This window comes from Schistocerca nitens, chromosome 7, assembly GCF_023898315.1.
Source record: "Schistocerca nitens isolate TAMUIC-IGC-003100 chromosome 7, iqSchNite1.1, whole genome shotgun sequence".
Lineage (NCBI taxonomy): Eukaryota > Metazoa > Arthropoda > Insecta > Orthoptera > Acrididae > Schistocerca > Schistocerca nitens.
In genome coordinates, this window is record NC_064620.1 from 149,121,631 (window position 1) to 149,145,875 (window position 24,245).

Consider the following 24,245-nt stretch of genomic DNA (forward strand, 5'->3'; position numbering starts at 1 on the left):
TTATAAGATGATATCCAAATTTACCTATTAGTGTTGACATTGATAGCCATCAAAACATAGAGGGTATTTTCTGGAGTGTAGTTCCACAATCAAACAAAGATATTCCTCTCTTCTGCTCTTATTTTGTACACCTCCATGCCCCAACCCTCCTTCCACTGACCCTTTAATCCGTGTTCTGCTTACATCTTTCCTTGATCATGAATGCTCACTTTACCATGTGCAGTCCACTCCCCCTGTCCCAATGATCTGTCTCAATGTTGACCCTTTGCCTCAAGTGATGCAAATGTATTACCGACTGCCACTCATCCTATGGTCAGGGCAGACCCACCACATCAGATACACTAGAAGGTGCCTCAACAGCAGAGCCTATGGTGAAACAAATAATACCTGAGCTGTTCCAAGCAATGCACCAGTTTCTCCACCACCATTACACCTGAATGCAGCAGCCTGAAGACAGCTGACCATAGTTAAAAGCACCTTCAGCCAATCATGAACTGCAGCCAACTCCTATTGTGTCCAACGCACACCCTATCCATCCTACCATTTCTAACTTAAGAATTAAAATATGAAAACAAACAAAAAATCTAAATATGTGACTTACTACTGTTTGACAGAGGCAGATGGCTTCTCCCCACTTGAATAACATTATATTGAATATATTGTGTGTTCTTATCTAAGTGCTGGAATAATTCAATAACCTGTTCATGCGCTTTAAAGAAATTTCACCTTCAACTTATTATGTGTATACGCAATACCTAATAGACTTACAGTAAGCCTCTATTCCCTATTTTAAGTTTATTAATACCAGAGATTGCTGGTTCTCATTTACATAAGCTGAGATTAATTTGGAAGCCTCTCACCACATCCCCCTTGTCCCTTCCCTTCCCTCCGTCTCTTGCCCATACCACCTGTATTAATACTGTACTTTTGTTCCAATGTGATCTTTGCACTCTCAATTGTGATTATTCCTAAAGGAATAAAAAATCATTTAGCATGATGTACTGTTTTTATGGTTTTTCAGCTGATTTTTGTTAATTATCTGTCAAAATATGACAAATGAACTCAGCACTTCTACAACCAAGTCAATTAGTGGTATGTTATAACAGCTAATTATGTGACGGCAGAATGCTGCGAGTTGAGAGCTCTGAAGTTATGATAGATAACACTTGGCATGATACTCTGAAGTAAAGTTTTTTTTCTCTGGTATGTTAACTTATTTGCCTATGAATCTAAGTACGCTTAATGTGCCATACATATTTTGTGATGTTTCTGGACAGATATTCTGATGATGGGCAATGTCTGAAATGCATTACTAATTAATCATCAAAAGTGGCTAAAACATACTGTTGTTTGCTTAACATTTTCTGGTGATTTACCCATAATTATTTAATCCTTACACACTATTTCTTTTTGCATTTATTTTAAAAATAAAAGTAACTTCCTATACAGATATAATGGTACATTGTACATGGAAATTCATATATTTTTTTTTTTTCCTCCATGGTCCTGCTAGTGTTTCAGCTTGTATTTATTTTTCATTGAATTATTAGAATTTTTTCTGTTTTCAGTGTGTTCACTTAAATTATGAATAATTTAATAGTCCATAAAACATTAAACCATATAACCTGCTGAAATACTAAGAAGCACTTCCAGAATTTCTGTAGAATGGGTTAACACCATTATTCCGATCACTTTACAGAAAACTATCGAAACAATCATTTTAACTCTTTCACTTTACAATTTATTACTGTATTTGGTAGAACGAATTTGAAAAGCTGCTGGCAACCAAAACTTTTTTTATTGAAAATGTATGTACAATATTATGCAAGTGTTTATTTAGGCAAATAGTAATATTTAAATAAAGTGAAAGTTAGTTGTTTCTGTATGCTGCAAGATTTTGAAATATTTTCCAATTAGTTCCTTTATGCAATTTTCTAGTGCATCTTTACTTCAATGATACTTACTCTTTACTTTCACTTGCCTCTTTTTTTTCCATCACCTCAGTTAACTACCTTCATTTCTTTCTTTTACAAATGTCTGCCAAGTCATCTGGCGTAGACTATCTAACCGATAACCAGTGTGGTGGGTTAATACGGATGCCAGTGAATTTTGTTTGTGTTTAGATTGAATGCTTGTAAAATTGTAGTGCTTTAGGTGTGCATACTTTGCACTCTGAACTGCCAAACCAAGTGGTTGTGTTCAGAGCAGGTAAGTTTGGAGCCAGACTGACCCCACCATACTGCTTGTGGGACTTCTCTAGCGAGCTGTTTCCTGTTCCTATAGATTGAAACGATGTTATATTCTCGTAAAGAAACGAAAATAAGTGATCAACTCGATGAATGGCTGCAGTCTATCCTTGACTAAGTACAGCTACACACACTGATTAACCAGAACCTTTTGACCATCTACCTAATAGCCAGTATGTCTATCTTCGGCACGGATAACAGTGATGCGTATTTGCACGGAATCAATGAAGCCTTGATACGTCGCTGGAGGGAGTTGGCACCACATCTGTGCACACAAGTCCCCTAATTCTTGTAAATTGTGGGGAGTGAACTGTGATGCCACGTTCAAATACAATCACATGCCAGTCTGTGTGATGGGCAAAATCAAGTGTGTCTGTATGATCACCCTGTGTGAATGAGTTCTTAAATGCAAAATTTAGGACTACTGTCTTCATTTTGCCCTCTTCTACAGTAAGTAACCAGCTACAATGCTGGGTTGGGCCTTTATCCGGATTATATAGCAGCCATGACAGTAATTCAGAGTTAGGTGAAGAAGAAGAAGAACATGAAAACGAGGTAGAAAATGAAGAGGTCATATTTTCATCTAGCACTTACCAGGCATTGGTCCTGCATAGATCTCCAAAATTCTTGTTCTGAATGCAGCATCTGGTCATTCCATGTAATGGGTAATATTTTTGGAGAAATTCTTAGGGCAATGAATGATTTTTTCTTCTTTTTGTGAATCCATCAGAGGTGGGATATAGGACTGCAGCTGGCTTCAAATTCTTGTGCAAAACCTTGTGCCAAACAGCTGTTTTACTTTTTGTAAATCCTTTACTATATGCAACTAGTTTTGGCATCCCATTAATCTTAAGGCTATACATAAACCACCAGAAAAATATATCACATAGTTGGTCTGTATTATGCAGATGCCGCCAGGTTTTTTACTAGATTCCACGGACTTCTTCAGACTGACGTGGACACCTCAGTCATAAGACAACTAGTTATATTTCTGCAATTATATGCATGGTATCCATTCTTTCAGACAGCCGAAAGAACAGTCACCATGCATACAATTGTATCTATACATAGCCTAGCTTGGTATTGGGGAACTTTCTTCAGTTCAGATGCACTCGTACACTCAGAGCCATTTGCAGGAATATCTCACGGATACGGCGAGTGAGATGGACTGCTGTAGTGAGGGTACTACTGCAGTAGTAGTGACATATGGAATTTTGGGTCAGATGGGAGACTTGCTGGGGTAATGATGGGCACTGTGAGGTCGTGATGGGCACTGTGTCTGGGTAGTGAAGTAGTCAGTGCAACTGCTTTGACAGCAGGAGTGACAGGTTCAAATCCCGATCCAGTAAAAATTTTCTTGTCACCACTGCTATAGGTCAACACAGCAAGAAAGCATTTAATAAAATTATCATAATACTTTTATGTCAGAGGCATCCACATGGAGCTGAAGGAGACATTCACAGAATCTAATAAAAACTGCTGGGACCTGCACAATGCAGACCAACTATGTAGACATGTTTATCTGGTGGTTTGCATACAGCCTTATGATGGCTGCCATTGGGTCACCAAAACTACATGCATGTAATAATGGATTGATCGTAGAAAAACAGCTGTTTGATACAAGGTTTTTCACAAGAACAAATGAAAAAATTCTGAAAAACCAGACTATTTCTCCAACAGAAAATACTTGATTGGTGATGTGTCATGCAATTTAAGGCATCTTGAGATTATTATCCGATTCAGCTTTCTTGAGGTAAAAATGTATTTACAATGATGCCTACACAAGTTTATCTTGTTGTCCATCTTTACTATAACCTTTGCAAGCTTTATAATAAAATTTGTATGAAAAGTTTACTGTCCTTGTTTACTTATCCTATAACTACAGCTAATTGATGCATAACATAGTGCTATTGTGATGGGTTTACTCATATGTTAATTCAACCAACAGGTTTGGTGCTTAAGGTTTCAAGAAAATATAACATTTCCATATATTATGCACTAAATTATGGTGAGGAGTATGTGATTTTCAACATGCTTCACAAGTTTGATTTTAATTGCTTTAACCAAAGAAAACTAGTTTGAATTTCTTGCACAGCCCACTTTTGTATACTATCCCTTCAATGTCACAAAGTTGCCAGCAGCCATGGCAGACAGCTCTGCTGTGGCTGGTGTTGGCCTCATAGCACTTACCACGTTAAGTAATTACCAGACATTAACTGAATTATTGGGCAAAAACATTCTATTAAAGGAAAATTCCTCAGACAGACAGAATTTTGGCTGCACTTTTTAAACAAGACTTCTAGATGCATATACTTCATGCTCAAGGTCCCGAAAAGCTGTTAACACATCGACTGCAGTATTGTCACTAAAAGCCACACACCTGATGCCATATGCCTGGTGACAAAACATCCATCACGAAGCATGTCATAACCGACATGTTAAATATAGAAAATTAGACAAAGAAAGTCAGCAAAATAGATTCTCGGGAACTCTTTTAATATAAAAAATAACTGGAACTGAATAAACAATTTTCAGCTTGTCCAAGCTAATTTTGCTTTTTGACTTCATTCAGTTGTCAACTGGAAAACATTCGTACTGTAGGATTCTGGTGAATACTCATACTTTACCTGTGAAAAATAGCAAAACCATTTGAAATGACTAAGTACATAGTCCAATTAATGTTACAGTTTTATAGATATTTCAGTTACATTTTGTTAACTATATGCAATAGGATAAACGAGTCAAAAGAAACACACAAACAGTGACCTTTTCTTTATTTAGTACACTCGGATTTCCACATCACCCTGAGGTACCGAGTATGATGCGTTACTCATTTTTTTACATGGCGAGTTTCCCCAGTAGGCCTATAAACCATGATACCCAAACATGCACACACAACTGTAGGACAGATAAATTTAAATCTTAGAGTATGTGTGATCCAAGCCAACATGTACACTCAACACTTCACTGTCAGGTTGCACCAAAGAACTAGCAACATTTGACTTTTCAGCCAGGGTTGGTTTACCAAAGACACTTTTTGGACTGAAGTTCTGCTTGTTAGATGTTCGTTGAACTGGCATCTTCTCATTGCTGGCACAGTGTTGACCTCCTTTCTTGGAGCGAGAGTTAACAAGTGACAGCGATTTCTTCCCACAGCTTCAGAATTTGCTCACTATCTCCCAGTATGTCTAAATTGTTCCTTTTGCTAAGAGAAATCTGTTACACATGAAACTGGATTCCAATCTGGGTTCCATGCGTTGAGCGATACGAAAAAAAAAGGACAGTTTCTTCACAATTTATGGGCAGTAAAAATAAGGTCTGTTAATTACCCATTGTGGATTACAATGATTGTGACTTAAATGTCTTCTAAGACTAGGCCGTTAATACAAATAATCCTTTCATGCGAACTGAAAGAAACTTTGCAGTACAACATTGCACCACATTACTGAATGTACAAAGAACGAAATTCTACAGTTTCAGAAACGATCCTACTACTGAATAGTAAAAACTTATTATTTTGCGATGTTTCTTACCGTCCATTGACTGGAATGCAATCTTTTCATCCGCAGTTCGAACCATGTGGTATTTCCTCCACATGTGCTCTCAAACTAGCCAATGTATTGAAGGAATGACTGCAGTCGTTTTGTTGGCACTTAATCTTACCTTCTGTATTTGGTTCTACATCGTGCATTTTCCTGATGTGCGGGTATAAAGTTTTTCGAAGCTGAAATGCTTTATCGCACACAAAACACGTGTTGGAATCTGCCATTATAAACATAGGCCTAGAACACACAACAGTGAAGTACTATAACGAGTAGCCACACAATGTATCGACAGACGAATGGCCTCGTTTAAAGAACAGCGCGTTTCAGAAAGTAGCAACGATCTGGATTGGCTGGTGTGGGAGACGACGTCATGGCACGACGTGGCCAATCAGCAAAGCCAATTCTTTGGCGTCCCCTAGACGCAAGTATGCACAACTGCTACATGGACGTGTTCATCTTTGGCCATATCTCTGATTTTTATCATTCTACGAATTTCTTTCGCGTCGTCTGTCTGTCTGATTGTTATGATATCTCTGTGTTTGTTGTCCTACACAGGGAAGTTGTTGGTATACGTTTGAAGGCGGTGTACGGAAGGCGTTTAATGAACGAGATTTAACTAGTTTGTATTAAAGTTCTAACTAAATCATGGCGGGAATGAACGACGAAAAACTGCGGATGATGGAGGATGAAATGAACAGGTAATTTAAAGCAGTGTTAAGTTTGTATTACCTTCATTTAATTTTATTTGTTCCTTGGAACATGCCCCCTCAAAATTTGTAGTCATATAATATTGGCTGTATCTATGTAATGAAGTAACGATGGATGAACACTTTAATTAGGCACTTATGGAATTTAGGGGGAAAAATTTTTCGAAAATATTTTTTCTCACTTTTTGATCAGTTAGACTATGTTGATCTCGAAGATGTTATTTATTTTCATCCCCGATAAAAACTTTTTAATATACCGAGAGAAAAAAAACATTTAATGAAAAATTTTTTTCTCATTTTTTGACCGGACCACGAATATGTTATTTGCAAACATCATTCAAGCTAAATCGTAGCACATCAAAGCACGCGGATAAAATCGCCTCATTCAGTTTACATTAAAGTCAAATAACAGTGTAGTTAAGTGTTAGTTGAAGTTTAGCGACCGCAAGATACAATTGTATAAAGTAATATACAGTTGTATAAAGTATTTTTATGGACTGTGTTAATGTACTCCGAGACAGAGTAACTAGAAGTTGTTTTATCAGAGCTTAAGCATTGTGGCAGATTGTAGTATAGTGAACTACATTGGCAAGTAAATATCATAATAGAGTATTACAGACTATGATGAAGTATGTCATTACATATTTTAACAACAAAGTGTTAGAAAATGCTTAAAATTTTTACACCACCAGGCATTCTTTAATAGAAAACGTTGTTCCCAGAGTAAAGTTTTAAACATAATGTAAACTTTGTGTTTCATTTTCTGAGTTAAATTATTTCTTGTGGAAAATTATTATATAGGCTATTTAATTTCATTCTTTATTTTTATCATGGATGACGTCAGTAGAGACACACTATTAGGAATAGCCTAGATGTCAGTGTGGTGCACATATATTGGTGTCATATATACTCAATATAGAGAGGGAGCAGAACACTGGCGATAATTCTTTTGCGTTTGTACAATCTCTTTGAATGAAGATTGTGCTGAGAGACAGATGTGTAGTGCAGTCTGCAGTTAACATTAGGTTGGAAGGTAACATTTTTTTCTGTGAGTCAGCAGAGCCAATGAATGTGTGTATGAAATGTTGAATGTAGTGGTTCACTGATCTGTAGTGTAGTCCAAAGTCTGCATTAGATGGGTATTTAATTGCTTGGTTGTCAGTTAGCGGAGAGCTGTCAAACATTTCAATTAATCTATTTAATCTACATTTGAAAACACTTCTCCTGTCTGTTAGACATTTTATTTCTTGTGGGAAGATTATCGAAGGCATATTGCACTCTTTTTTTGTTCCTAAGTGTTTCGCTATCTAGGGATCTCCAGATAATTTTTTTTCATCTAGTATTGTATTGCTCAATACCGTACCATCAAAGTGCAATGGATAAGCCCTAGTTGACAACAAATTTCGTGAGTGACTAAATCCACTCCAAGGTCGTGGTTAATATTGGCAATTGTTTAAACAGATGCATGCAAGATGTAAAACAACAATAACAATAATATTTCTTGTTATTTTATTGTCATTGGACCATGACAGTGGTATACAAAATTGCACATGGTGCTATAAAACTGATTATTTAAGAGACCCATTATTAACGTTACAGTGTTAGTTACAGCTGATAAGTTCCTTTTCAATGTAGAATGAATGAGCAGCTAACCAGTTGTGTGGTGTTTGTTTGAATGCTTTTATGTAAATGTTGCATAGTTTATGAAAGATCTCTAAATAATTTGTGCCCCATGAATTCATGACAGTTAATTGATCAATTTTGGTGGCTAAATATCATCTGTAGCGGCATATCAAGCCCCAAGATGCCAACACAAAAGTGATTTCAAATTGTTGACCAATATCATTAAACATTCCTATGACACATCAAATACAAAATCTTAGTCATACATATACTGAAGCTAATATGATTACTGTGGGAAAATGATGATTTTGGGCAGGGACAAACTACAATTTAATGTCACCAAATGTGAAAATAACAGTTAAATATACAAAATACAATGACAGACACACAATAAAAAAATTAAAAAAACAATTAGAGCAAACAAACTGTAATTAGTAATGACAAAATTAGCTGACCAATATCTACCTCTATATACGCACTCCGCAACCATCATATGGAGCATAGCGGATGGCACATTGGACCACTGCTACAGCCAATCAAGACAACTTTTTACCAGTCATGGTATCTTTGTATCACTTACTATTTTTATTTCAAATGGTTGGTGTTCCAGCTACTGGCATTATTTTGTTTGAGAAGTAATGGAGGTAATAAAATTTATTTGTAGAACAAGATAATGCCAGTAGGTGGAATACCAACCATTTGAAACAAAAAGTGGTGCAAAGACACCTTGAATGGTAAAAGTTATCTTGATCGACTTTAGTAGTGGTACAATGTGGCCTATGCCATGCACCAAATGAAGGCTTGTGGAGTATGTATGTAGATGTAGATATTGGTCTACAACTAACAGAGGTAATAAAATTTGCTTTTGGAACAAAATAGTGCCAGTAGGTGGAACATCAGCCATAGGGAACAAAAATAGTAAGTAGTATAAAGATAGCCTGACTAGTGAAAATTTACACTGGTTGACTGTAGTAAGTTCTTTTCTTGTTACATTTATAAAAGAGAAAGAACTTTTGTCTGTATGGCCTTGTACGAGCTCTAATTGCTGTTCCCTTTGCGGTCCTCAGACAAAATGTACATTGGCGGCAGTGGAGTTGTTCTGCAGTCAACTTCATATGCTTATTCTCTAAACTTTCTCAGTAATGTTTTGTGGGGGGGGGGGGGGGGGGGGAAACAAAACAAAAAAAGTCTTCTGTCTAGGGATTACCATTCGAGTTCACAAAGCTTCCTTTTAATAGTTGTGTAGTTGTGTGTTGATCAAACCTACCGGTAACAAATCTAGCATCATGCTTGTGAATTGCTTTGATATCTTCAGTAAATCTGATCTGGTGAAAGTCTCAAACACTTGAACAGTACTCAAGAATGGGTCACATTAGTCTTCTTTACGTGATCTCCATTATAGATGAGCTACACTTCCCTAAAATTCTCCCAGTAATTCAAAGTAGGCCATTCACCACCATCCCTGCTACCGTCTTTACAGGCTTGTTCCATGTCATATTGCTTAGATATTTAATCGATGTCATTATGTCAAGCAGCACACTGCTAATGCTGGAGTCAAACATTAAGGGATTGGGTCCTATTCATCTGCATTCACTATTTTTCCACTTTAGAGCAAGCTGCGATTCATCAGACCAGCTGGAAATTCTGTGCTAGTCATCTTGCATCCTTTTACAGTCACTAAATGGCAACACTATCCTGTACATCCCAGCAGATTGCTGCTAACCTTCTTCATCAGATCATTTATGTATATACAGAATAAGGGTGATCCTATCACCTTTCTTCAAGGCACTCCTGACGATACCCTTGTCTCCAGTGAAAAGTCCCTGTTGAGAACGACATATTGGGTTCTATTACTTAAGAAGTCTTTGAATTTCTTTAGTGTCTGGAAACTTAATCTGTGCACTTCGATCTTTGTTCAGTCTGCAGTGGGGAATCCTGTCAAAGACTTTCCAGAAATATAGGAATATTGATCTTCCTGTTGCCCTTCATCCATGGTTTGCTGGTTGTCATATGACAAAAGGACAAGCTGAATTTCGCATGAGCAGTGCTTTCTACATAGCTCCACTTAACCAATACCAACACAAAAATCCTGAAGCAGATTGCACTGGAAAAGCCTGAAGCCAAAACCAACACACATAGCAAAAAAGTGTGAACACTAGCAAAAGAAATTATTGTCATCATCAGTTGACTTGGATAGCTCAACTTAAAATACAGATGCAATATGTAGAGGCCAAAACTTAGACAACAAGAACAACTTCAGTAAAAGAAAGAATCAAATTTACTAGACATCAGATTCCCAGAATGAGTGGTCAAATCTAAGAAACATAGATAACACAAAAAATAAAGCAACACTGGTGGTCTGAGGACTGCCACCCCCACCTTTCGGCTCTTAAAACGGTGGGAGAAGCAAGTGCGTTTATCTTTTAGTACCTGCTACCTGGAGCCATATCATACTCCATTCAGTGAACTGGAACTCTCCATTGCTCTAACCTGTTGTCCTGATAGGGCTCCAGGGCCAGGCTACATCCACAACCAAAGGCTGAAACATCTCTCAGTGGATCGCCAGCGCCACGTTCTTGCCCTCTTTAAGCAGATCTGGAATGAGGGTGAGGTCCTTCTCAGTGGTGAGAAAGCATGATAGTTTCGATACTGAAACTGGGTAAGAACCCCCTTGAGATGGACAGTTATTGCCCAATCAGCTTTACCAACGTTCTCTGTAAGTTGCTTGAATGCATGGTGAGCAAGCGGCTGTGTTGGCTCCTTGAGTATCGGAGTCTTTTGGCTGCATCTCGGGGCAGATTTCACAAAGGCTGCTCCACTGCTAATAATTTGGTTCACCAGGAGTCCACCATCTGGCCGGCCTTTGCTCACCCACCTCTGCACATCATCAGCACCTCATCGTTTGTCTTTTTTGTCCTACAGAAGGCTTATGACATGACATGGCCTTCACCACATCCTTACTGCGTTACATGAGTGAGGTCTCTGAGGTCTACTCCTGATTTCTGTCAAGAACTTCCTGTCACACCCTACATTCCTGGTGCAAGTGGGTGCTTCACTCAGTACCCCCCCCCCCCCCCCCCCCTCTCCACAGTATCCAAGGGAACAGGGTCCCATGAGGCTCTGTACTGTGTGTCCTACTTTTTCTAGTGGACATCAATGGTTTAGCAGCGGCTATGGGTCTCGGTATTGCCCTCCTTATATGACGATGATTTTTGCGTTTATTATTGCTCGACTTGTAAGAGTGTTCGTGAGCATTGCCTACAGTGTACCATATAAATGGTGCAGTTGTGGGCTGTCATCAATGGCTTTCGGTTTTCAGCTGCCAAGACTCCTGTCGTGCACTTTTCTCACTGTTGTGCTGTCCGTCCACACCCAGAGCTTCACTTAGGTGACCAGTTACTTCTTGTAGTTCAGATGCACCACTTTCTGGGTTTAATCTTTAATTCCCGGCTGACGTAACTTACCCACCTTTGTCATCTTAAGCAAAAGTGCTGGGGACAACTCAATGCAGTTTGCTGCCTCGGTAACACTAGCTGAGGTGCAGATCGGTCTACCCTTTTGTAGCTCTACAAAGCCCTGATTCTGTCCTGTATTGATAATGAGAATCCTGCATATGATTCAACATCACCCTCAACATTGCAGATACTGGACCCCTTTTATCATTGTGGGGTCCAGCTTGTGATGGGAGCCTTTCGAACTAGCCATGTGAACAGCTTGCTAGTCGACGCTGGAGTCCCTCCATTACCTATCAGGCTCCAACAACAGCTATACATGTTTGTAGCTTTCCAGAATATCCCATGTCCTTTTCCCTGGAAGTGAGCTCCACCTCCAACAAAAGTGACCCAGAACTGAGTTTACAATTGCTGAATGCCTCTGATGTCTCTGTTCAGAACAGCAACTTCCTCCTCTGTCGACTGTGCACAGGGAGACATTGCATCTGCCGCCAGGGCTTGTGCCCTGACCTCTGATTTGTTTGGAAGTCTCCTTTGGTCAAAGGTTTTGTTGACCCATCATTTTTTTTTTGCCACCTTTTCTTGGCTGTCCTTGAGAAGCTTCAGAAGCGGTATTCACTGATGGCTCAACAGCAGACAGATGAACAAGCTTTCCGTACAAATGTGCACAGTGTAGTGAACTCCATCCTCTGCCAAATGGCTGCAGTGTCTTCCCTGCTGAATCAATGGATATTAATTAGCCCTTAGCCATGTTTGTTCTTGCACTGGCAGGAGTATCCTTCTCTGTTGTGACTCCCTGAGCAGCCTTCAGGCTATAACCAGTCTGCTCTCCTCACCCACCAGCTTATCCAGGATTTGTCTCTGACCTCCATGAAGCAGGGCAGCCAGTTGTTTTCGTTTGGACCCCCGGTCATGTTGGTATTTCGGGAAATGAATGAGCAGACTGGTTGGCCGAGCTGGCCACCAGGATGCTGATTCTGGAAATGGGGTCCCAGAACCGGAACTTCGGTTGTTTAGACGCCATTGATTGCTTGAAGTCTGGAACTCAAAATGATCTGCCTTAATCTTTCGAAACAAGCTGAGGAGAATTAAGGAGACCACAACCATGTGGCAGTCTTCCTTGTGTGTTTCTCACAGGGAATCCACTGTCCTCTTCTGTGTACTCCACATTGGCCCCACTTGGCTGACCCATGGCCGCATTCTCAGACGTGAGGATCCCCCGCACTGCCTATGCAGAGCTTGCCTGATGGTGGCCCACGTAGTCATTGACTCAGCTTTGAAGTGGCACATTAATCTTCCTGACACACTCCCACTGGTGCAAGCAGAAGATGCCAACGCAGCTGACATGGTGTTACATTTTGCCCGTGAAGGTTGTTTCTGTTCATCCCTATAAGGTAGGGCATTTTTTAAGTAATTGATTGCCTGTGTGGTTGGTGTGGCACGCTTCTCTGCCGCCCGCTCCCCTCCAGGGGTCCCTTGGCAGCCCTTGCTGGGTGGCCCAGCCTGGTCTCTGCCCTTTTCACCTTTTTATTCTCTTTATTTTATTTCATTTTTTTGGTGTTAGTGCCTTGACGTGACTGAAGTTTTATGACTTGTCTGTGCTATCTTTTTTCTGGGCGTTATCTCTGTTTTTTTTTTTTTTTTTTTAAAGTTGTGTTAGTTACACTTAGGCTTTCGAGGATATTCCTTTCACCTCCCTCCTTTGACAACTATTTCTGGTTTGTCTCTGAACAGATGAAGAGAATGATGACCTTGCAGTTCGGATCCTTTCACTCCAAACAAACCAACCAAAGCAAAAATGGTGAACAGTAATAAATTAACACAATTCACCAACCAGTTTAAAAACGCAGAACAGAAACCAATCAGTTACTATACTTTTGAAAACACTTGTTTTATGCATGGGATATTTAACATAGGACTGATAAAAAAATAGTATTTCAACATAACTGTAACATGAAGACTGAGTCTAAACTTGTCAAGCTGTGTTCTACTCCTGATGGACCACCACACCTTCACTTGTAGCCACTGGAAGAACATTGACATGACACCTTTGTCAGTCTCATGTTACTGTCTTATACAAGAAATTTATGGTGCTCCCAATTGACGCCTACCATTTGCAAAAATTTGATAGTTTTTTCATCATCTGCCATCTCTCTCAACTACTTTTAACTGTTGTATATTAATTTTGATTCCATGTTGCTAAAAATAACCCAGCAAATCAGGAACCAAAATAACAGATTAATAAATCAAGTCTTATACCACAGATTATGTACAGTATAAGGACCAGTGGAACATACCGTAGAAATAAAAGAAAGGATGCATACATCACACAATTAATTTGTTTACTCACAGTTCAAAATAAACATAAACTGCATGTGTAATTCACAGTTCATGTAAAATGAAAGAGCAGCTCAAAAACCAATGAGTGGTATTGAATGCTTTAGTTCACACATTTTGACAGTATGTAGTATGGACTGTACAAATGCATCTACTGATTCCTGTGTAGCAACAATGCACCTGTTCTCTCTGAATTTTGCTTGTAGTAACTTCTTTATATAAATAATACTTTTGGATCAAAGGAGATCACTCACCGAAAAGCAGAAGCACCTCCCAACCCCCACCCTCCCCCACACAGACACAAAGTCCTTAATGTACAGCTAGAGTAAAGTGTAAAATACACACACACACACACACACACACACACCTGTGCCCCTATATGGTGCCAACTGGACAACCAGGGCCAGTGCTGCATTTCCACAGATGGACTGGGTTGGGGTAGGGTAGTATCAGGTGGGATGAGTAGAGGGGGGGGGGGGAGATGAGAGCCAGGGAGAGGGAATGTGATCATCAGCTATTATTAGCTCGGAAGGAGGCAGGTAGTTTGCCGGCTAGGAATGTGTGAATGAGTGACGGCAGGTATACAGGCGAGGCATGTGACACACGATCGGAGCCAGTGTGGAGCGGCACATGCTGACGGTGATGTGAACTGGGAGGAGGTGACAGGATGGAGGAAAGGGCAACAGTCAGGTGGAGGGCATGGGGACAGTGGGTTGCCCGAGATCGAGGCCAGGATGGTTGTAGGAGTAGAGGGTGTGTTGTAAAGATTACTCCACCTAATTTGTAGAAGCTGGGTGGAGGGAAGGATCCGGATGGCCCGGGTGCTGAAGTTGCCATTGAAATTCTGCGTTATGCTTTGCTGCCTGTATTGTCATCACATAGTCAACGTTGTGTGTGGTAACAGTTCGATGATGGTGATTCATCATGGTGGCTGGCTGGTTGGTAATCATAGCTGTGCAGTGTCGCAGCACAGTTGATATACGGCATGGCCACTTTCACTGGTGACACAGCCTCTGATGGAGTAGGATAAGCCTGTGACAGGACCGGAGTAGAAGGTGCCGAGTGGGTGGTTTGGGTAGGTCTTGCACCTACCTATGCCAATTTCTTTATGAGCCATCTAGAGGAAACCTTCTTAGCCTCCCTAAACTCCCAAGGCAAGAAATTAGGAGTGGGGGCGTCATAGTGACCGACTAGAGTGTTATGTGGTTGGGTGGGTGATGGAATATCACTTCAGGAGGGATGGGAAGGACCTTGGATAGTGTGTCCCTCATTTCAAGGTATGTTGAGAGGTAAAGTCCTGACAAAGGATATGGTTCAGTTGTTCCAGTCAACAGTGGTACTGGGTGACAAGGGGGGGGGGGGGCTCTACTTTGTAGCTGATTCTTATGGGTGGTGAGAGGATTGGGGGTGTGAGACTTTCAGCATTCTGGGCACGAGAATTCTTATCACTGTAGATACATCGTCAACAGGTGGATAGGCTGTATCGGGGGAAATTTTTTTGGTGTGGAAGTGATGTCAACTGTCAAAATGTAGGTACTGTTGGTGGTTAGAGGGTTTATTGTGGACAGAGGTGTAGATGAACCCATCAAAGAGGTGGGGAGGTCAGTGTCCAGGAAGGTAGCGTATTGGGTGAAGGATGACCAGGTGAAGCAGAGAGGAGAGAAGGTGTTGTTGTGAAGGAATGCAGACAGGCTGTCTCGGCCCTGAGTCCAGATCATGGACCTGTCAGTGAACCTAAACCAGACCAGGGGTTGGGAGTTCAGGGAGGCTGGGAAAGTTTCCTCTAGATGGTTCACAAAGAAATTGGTATAGGTAGGTGCCACGTGGGTACCCATGGCTGTGCTATGGATTTGTTTGTATATCTTCCCTTCAAAGGAAAAGTTTTGTGAGTTAGGATATAGTCGGTAAGGCATCTAAGGAATGAGGTGGTGGGTTTGGTGTCTGAAGGCGTTGGGATAAGTAGAGTTTGAGAATGGCAAGGTCATTTGCATGAGGGATGTTGGTGTATAGGTAAGTGCCATCGACAGTGACAGATCGAGATCCAGGAGGTAAAGGAGTAGAGATGGTGGACAGTCAGTGAAGATATTAGTTAGTATCTTTGATGTGGGAGGCTGGGTTTCAGGCAATTGGTTGGAGGTGTTGGTCAAAATGAGCAGAAATTCTTTCAGTAGGAGCACAATAGCCAGCTACAATGGGGTGTCCTGGATTGTTGGGTTTGTGCATTCTGGGAATCATGTAGAAGCTGTGTGTGTGGATTGTTGTTGGGGTGAGGAGGCAGATGGGCTTCTGATATGGGACTACTATGGCAAAGGTTTTAGGAGGAGGAGTCAGGAAGCTGGTGGAGGCCTCCCGTGAGGTAGTCAGTGCATCTCATCATAATAGTGGTGGAGCCTTTGTCTGTAGGGAGGATTACTAGGTCAGGCTCTGTTTTCGGGTTGTGTGTTGATGTCCTTCCTTCTGCGAAAAGATTAACATACTTAGGAAGGGACTTCAGGAAGGCGGGCATAAGACATAGTATTCACATTCCTTCACAACAACACCTTCTCTCCCATCCACTTCACCTGGTCCTCCTCCACCCAGCATGCCACCTTCCTAGAAATTGACCTCCTCCTCTCTGATGGCTCCATCCACACCTCTGTCCACGTTAAACCCATCACAGCTGACGCCCCTTCCACACCAAAAAATCCCTCCTGTACAACCTAGCCACCAGTGGACAATGTATCTACAGTGACGAGAACTTCCTTGTCCAGTATGCTGAATTCTTATGAAGGCATTCACAGACAGGCACTACCTTGCAAACCTCATACACAAACAGATTTGCAAAGGCATATCCCCCCATGTTCCCAGTCCTTCCACCACTCACAAGAATCACCTACAAGGGAGTGTCCTCCTTGTCACCCGGTATCACCCTGGACTGAAACAACTGAACCATGTCCATCATCAAGGCTTTGATTATCTCTCATTGTGTCCCGAAATGAGGGTCATTTTACCCAAGATCCATCCCATGCTTCCTAAAGTGGTATTCTGTCACATTCTGTCACCTACCCAACCTCCACAACATCGTAGTTCATCCCTTGCCACTCCCAATCCCAACCCATTGCCACAAATAACACATTCCTGTGGCACACCAACGTGCAAGACCTGCCCGAACCACCCAACCAGCTCCACCTACTCCAGTCCTGTCACAGGCTTATCTTATGCCATTAGAGGCCAGGCCAAATGTGAAAGCAGACTAGATATATTCCTGCAAACACTGTTCAGCTTTTTATATCAATATGATTAGCAACCATGTGTCCACCACAATGAATGGTTACCACCAAACTGTTGCCAAGAACTGGCACAACACGCAGCAGAGTACAACATGCTCAGTTTCAATGGTTGCTTCAAAACCCAGGCCATCTGGATCTTTCCCTACACCACCAGCCTCTCTGAACTATGCAGATGGGAGTTATCCTTGCAACGCATCCTTCTCTCCCGTAACCCTCCTGGGCTCAATCTCCAGTAACTCACTGTCACCACACGCTCTGCCCAATAGTTTCCCTTTTCTCTGTCCTGCCACCCCTTCCCAGTTCATGTCCCCATACCCACTCCAATTGTGAACCTGGCCCCTGTACCTGCCATCCCTTTGTCCCACATTCCTAGCTGGCAAAATGTCTGCCTCGCTTGAGCTGCTAGCCACCCACCCCAAATTAGTCTCCCTCCTTTTGCCTCTCTCCCTCTACTAACCTAGTAGATGCACATTGAGCATTTCAAAGAATTTCAGCCACCTTTTGAACATTTTCTTCAGCTCAAACTATCGCTGATGCTCCTGGATGTCGATTGTCTTTAATGCTCTCTCTGTCATCATGAAATTGTGCATACCACTTAAAAACATTTTTGCTACTCATTGCTCACTAGCATAAACACATTGTATCATTTTGAAAGTTTCTGTGGCACTCTTACCTACTTTGAAACACAATTTCATGTTCACATGTTGCTCCATTGCTCGTCTCAAGACCAAGCGTTGAAACATACTGTTACAGTTTTGTTTACTATGAGCAGTCCGTGATGCCAGCACTCTTCCTTTTAAACCAGCAGGTAGTAAAAACACCACATTACTTAATTCCTACATCAGATCACAGATGGCATTAGTGGTTTTGTGAATATAAAATTGGTCCCCTTTTCTGTGGAACGGACAATGTATTTTACAATGTAGGAAAAGATAGATTGCTACTTGCTGTAAAGAAGGCATGTTAAGTTGGAGACAGGCGCAATTAAGACAGTTGCATAAAGCTTTCAGCCACAGCCTTAATCAGAAAAGAAAGAGAAACACACACCATTCATACACACAAGCAAGCACACCTCATGCACACATGACTGACAACTCCAGCAGCTCAACCTACCAGGGGATCAGCATTTGGTTGCTAGGTATGGTCTTAGTGACCCTGGGTTTGTGAGCTGGTGACTGGTAAGTGCCATCTGTCATTTGTTACCTTAAGCACCAGGCATGCTTCAGTGACCACCGTGCAGTGCAACATCTACATCTACATGTTTACTCTGCAATTCGCACTTAAGTGCTTGGCAGAGGGTTCATTGAACCATTTTCATACTACGTCTCTACCATTCCACTCTCGAATGGCGCATGGGAAAAATGAACACCTAAATCTTTCTGTTCGAGCTCTGATTTCTCTTATTTTATTATGATGATTGTTTCTCCGTACTTAGGTGGGTGTCAACAAAATATTTTCGCATCCGGAAGAGAAAGTTGGTGATCGAAATTTTGTAACTAGATCTCACTGCAAGGAAAACTGCCTTTGTTTCAGTGACTAACACCCCAACTCGCATTTCATATCAGTGACACTCTCACCCCTATTGCGTGATAACATGAAACGAGCTGCCCTTCTTCGCACTTTTTCAATGTCCTCCGTCAATCCTACTGGTAAGGATCACACACTGCGCAGCAATATTCCGGCAGAGGGTGGACAAGTGTAATGTAGGCTGTCTCTTTAGTGGGTTTGTCACATCTTCTAAGTGTTCTGCCAACAGAGCGTAGTCTTTGTTTCGCCTTCCCCACAATATTACCTATGTGGTTTTTCCAATTTAAGTTGCTCGTAATTGTAATTCCTAATTATTTAGTTGAATTGACAGCCCTTAGATTTGTGCAATTTATCATATAGCCAACATTTATCGGATTTCTTTTAGTTCCCATGTGGATGATCTCGCACTTTTCTTTGTTTACTGCTAATTGCCACTTTTCGCTACATACAGAAATTGTCTCTAGATCATTTTTTAATTGGAATTGATCATCTGATGATTTTACTAGACGGTAAACTACAGCATCATCTGCAAAAAATCTAAGGGGGCTGCTTAGATTATCATTACCTAGATCATTTACGTAAATCAGGAACAGCAGAGGGCCTATGACACTACCATGCGGAACGCCGGATATCACTTCTGTTCTACTCGATGCTTTAGCGTCTGTCACTACAAAATGTGACCTCTCCGAGAGGAAATCACGAATCCAGTCACACAACTGAGACAATACTCCATATGCACACAATTTGATTAATAGTTGTTTGTGAGGAACAGTATCAAAAGCCTTCTGGAAATCTAGGAATATGGAATCGATCTGAGATCCCTTGTCGACAGCACTCATTACTTCATGGGAACAAAGAGCTAGCTGTGTTGCACAAGAACAATATTTTCTGAATCCGTGTTGGTTTTGTATCAATAAGTCATTTTCTTCAAGGTGATTCATAATGTTTGAGAACAGTATATGCTCCAAATCCTACTGCAAATTGAGGTCAGTGATATGGGTCTGTAATTCAGTGGTTTACTCCTATTTCCTTTCTTAAATATTGGTGTGACCTGTGCTACTTTCCAGTCTTTAGGAACAGACCTTCTGTCAAGTGAGCAGTTGTATGTGATTGCTAAGAAAGACGCTATTATGTCTGCATAATCTGAAAGGAACCTGATTGGTATACCATCTGGACCAGAAGACTTGCCTTTCTTAAGTGATATGAGTTTTTTGCAACATCTAAGGTATGCTAACAGCTGGAAAACTGTATTTAGTAACTCCGCTTTAGTGGCACCATCATCTGTAACATTTCCATCGCTATCACGCAGTGACGGTATTGACTGTTCTTTGCCACTGGTGTACTTTACATATGACTAGAATCTCTTTGGTTTTTCTACCACATTTTGAGACAATGTTTCATTGTGGAAACTATTAAAAGCATCTTGCATTGACATCCACACAAAATTTCGAGCTTCCGTGAAACTTGGCCAGTCTTGGGGATTTTGCGTCCTTCTGAATTTGGCATGTTTTTTTCGTTGCTTCTGCAGCAGTGTTCTGATGTGTTTTGTGTACCATGGTGGATCAGTCCCATCTCTTATTAACTTACCTTGCTGCGGTACGAATCTATCTATTGCTGTCGATACTGTATCTTTGAATTTGAGCCACATCTGGTCTACACTTACATAATTAGCTTGGAAGGAATGGAGATTCTCTTTTAGGAAGGCATCAAGCAAATTTTTATCTGCTGTTTTAAATAGGTATCTTTTGCGTTTATTTTTAGTGGTTTTGGTTGATATGGTTTTGAGCCTTGCTACAGTGACCTTGTGTTCACTAAACCCTGCATCCATCATGATGCTCTCTATTAGATTAGGATTATTTGTGGCTAATAGGTAAAGTGTGTTTTTGCAACCATTTACAATTTGTGTGGGCTCATGCACTAATTGTTCAAAGTAATTCTCAGAGAAAGCATTTAGAACAATTTCGGAAAATGTTTTCTATCTACCACCGGCTTTGAACATGTATTTTCGCCAAAAAAGTGAGGGTAGATTGAAGTCTCCACCAATTATAACTGTATGCGTGGGGTACTTATTTGTAATGAGATTCAAGTTTTATTTGAACCGTTCAGCTATTATATCCTCTGAGTCGGGGGGTCGGTAGAAGGAGCCAATCATTGGTTTGGTACGGCTGTTGAGTATAACCTCTACCCATAGTAGCTTGCAGGAACTATCTATTTCAACTTCATTACAAGATAAACTTTACTGTATGGTTAAATGATGATGGCGTCCTCTTGGGTAAAATATTCCGGAGGTAAAATAGTCCCCCATTCGGATCTCCGGGCGGGGACTACTCAAGAGGACGTTGTTATCAGGAGAAAGAAAACCGGCGTTCTACGGATCGGAGCGTGGAATGTCAGATCTCTTAATCGGGCAGGTAGGTTAGAAAATTTAAAAAGGGAAATGGATAGGTTGAAGTTAGATATAGTGGGAATTAGTGAAGTTCGGTGGCAGGAGGAACAAGACTTTTGGTCAGGTGAATACAGGGTTATAAATCCAAAATCAAATAGGGGTAATGCAGGAGTAGGTTTAATAATGGATAAAAAAATAGGAGTGCGGGTAAGCTACTACCAACAGCATAATGAACGCATTATTGTGGCCAAGATAGACACGAAGCCCATGCCTACTACAGTAGTACACGTTTATATGCCAACTAGGTCTGCAGATGATGAAGAAATTGATGAAATGTATGATGAGATAAAAGAAATTATTCAGGTAGTGAAGGGAGACGAAAATAGAATAGTCATGGGTGACTGGAATTTGAGAGTAGGAAAAGGGAGAGAAGGAAACATAATGGGTGAATATGGATTGGGGGAGAGAAATGAAAGAGGAAGCCATCTGGTAGAATTTTGCACAGAGCATAACTTAATCATAGCTAACACTTGCTTCAAGAATCATAAAAGGAGGTTGTATACATGGAAAAATCCTGGAGATACTAGAAGGTATCAGATAGATTATATAATGGTAAGAGAGAGATCTAGGAACCAGGTTTTAAATTGTAAGACATTTCCAGGGGCAGATGTGGACTCTGACCACAATCTATTGGTTACGAACTGTAGATTAAAACTGAAGAAACTGCAAAAAGGTGGGAATTTAAGGAGATGGGACCTGGATAAACTGAAAGAACCAGAGGTTGACAGAGTTTCAAGGAGAGCGTAAGGGAACAATTGACAGGAATGGCGGAAAGAAATACAGTAGAAGAAGAATGGGTAGCTCTGAGGGATGAAGTAGTGAAGGAAGCAGAGGATCAAGTAGGTAAAAAGACGAGGGCTAGTAGAAATCCTTGGGTAACAGAAGAAAGATTGAATTTAATTGATGAAAGGAGAAAATATAAAAATGCAGTAAATGAAGCAGGCAAAAGGGAATACAAACGTCTCAAAAATGAGATCGACAGGAAGTGCAAAATGGCTAAGCAGGGATGGCTAGAGGACAAATGTAAGGATGTAGAGGGTTATCTCACTAGACGTAAGATAGATACTGCCTACAGGAAAATTAGAGAGACCTTTGGATATAAGAGAACCACTTGCATGAACATCAAGAGCTCAGATGGAAACCCTGTTCTGAGCAAAGAAGGGAAAGCAGAAAGGTGGAAGGAGTATATAGAGGGTCTATGCAAGAGCGATGTACTTGAGGACAATATTATGGAAATGGAAGAGGATGTAGATGAAGATGAAATGGGAGATACGATACTGCGTGAAGAGTTTGACAGAGCACTGAAAGACCGGACTCGAAACAAGGCCCCGGGAGTAGACAACATTCTGTTGGAACTACTGACGGCCTTGGGAGAGCCAGTCCTGACAAAACTCTACCATCTGGTGAGCATGATGTATGAGACAGGCGAAATACCCTCAGACTTCAAGAAGAATATAATAATTCCAATCCCAAAGAAAGCAGGTGTTGACAGATGTGAAAATTACCGAACTATCAGTTTAATAAGTCACAGCTGCAAAATACTAACGCGAATTCTTTACAGACGAATGGAAAAACTGGTAGAAGCGGACCTCGGGGAAGATCAGTTTGGATTCCGCAGAAAGGTTGGAACACGTGAGGCAATACTAACCTTATGACTTATCTTAGAAGAAAGATTAAGAAAAGGCAAACCTACGTTTCTAGCATTTGTAGACTTAGAGAAAGCTTTTGACAATGTTGACTGGAATACTCTCTTTCAAATTCTAAAGGTGGCAGGGGTAAAATACAGGGAGCGAAAGGCTATTTACAATTTGTACAAAAACCAGATGGCAGTAATAAAAGTCGAGGGGCATGAAAGTGAAGCGAGAGGAGTAGACAGGGTTGTAGCCTATCCCCGGTGTTATTCAATCTGTATATTGAGCAAGCAGTAAAGGAAACAAAAGAAAAATTCTGAGTAGGTATTAAAGTCCATGGAGAAGAAATAAAAACTTTGACGTTCGCCGATGACATTGTAATTCTGTCAGAGACAGCAAATGACTTGGAAGAGCAGTTGAACGGAATGGACAGTGTCTTGAAAGGAGGATATAAGATGAACATCAACAAATGCAAATCGAGGATAATGGAATGTAGTCGAATTAAGTCGGGTGTTGCTGAGGGAATTAGATTAGGAAATGAGGCACTTAAAGTAGTAAAGGAGTTTTGCTATTTGGGGAGCAAAATAACTGATGATGGTCGAAGTAGAGAAGATATAAAATGTAGACTGGCAATGGCAAGGAAATCGTTTCTGAAGAAGAGAAATTTGTTAACATCGAGTATAGATTTAAGTGTCGGGAAGTCGTTTCTGAAAGTATTTGTATGGAGTGTAGCCATGTATTGAAGTGAAACATGGACGATAAATATTTTAGATAAGAATAGAATAGAAGCTTTCAAAATGTGGTGCTACAGAAGAATGCTGAAGATTAGATGGGTAGGTCACATTTCTGATGAGGAGGTATTGAATAGAATTGGGGAGAAGAGGAGTTTGTGGCACAACTTGACAAGAAGAAGGGACCGGTTGGTAGGACATGTTCTAAGGCATCAAGGGATCACAAATTTAGCATTGGGGGGCAGCGTGGAGGGTAAAAATCATAGAGGGAGACCAAGAGATGAATACACTAAGCAGATTCAGAAGGATGTAGGTTGCAGTAAGTACTGGGAGATGAGGAAGCTTGCACAGCATGGAGAGCTGCATCAAACCAGTCTCAGGACTGAAGACAACAACAACAACAACAACAGCAACAACAAGATAAACTACTACCAACAGACACAAACACACCACCACCTACTTTATTTAATCTATCCTTTCTGAACACAGTTTGCGCCTCTGTAAAAATTTTGGCAGAATTTATCTCCGGCTTTAGCCAGCTCCTATAATGATTTCAGCTTCAGTGCTTTCTATCAGCGCTTGAAGTTCTGGTACTTTTCGAACATAGCTGTGACAATTTACAACTACAATACTGACTGTTGCTTGGTCGATTCTTGTCGTTTCTTTGCCCTGTACCCTTTGAGACTGGAGCCCTTTTTGATCTTTCCCGAGACTGTCTAACCTAAAAAACC

The 24,245-nt window shown here is 40.8% G+C and overlaps 1 protein-coding gene across 1 annotated transcript in view; it reads left to right on the plus strand.

Annotated features, from left to right (window-relative positions):
• Positions 1-6,279: 6,279 nt before the first annotated feature.
• The window catches only part of LOC126195258 (RNA-binding protein 42-like), a 358,082-nt gene continuing 340,116 nt past the window's right edge, over positions 6,280-24,245 (plus strand). The window contains exon 1 of the mRNA XM_049933783.1: positions 6,280-6,489. Coding sequence (XP_049789740.1) covers positions 6,437-6,489 — 53 coding nt within the window. The 5' untranslated portion in view covers positions 6,280-6,436. The remainder of the gene's footprint in view (positions 6,490-24,245) is intronic.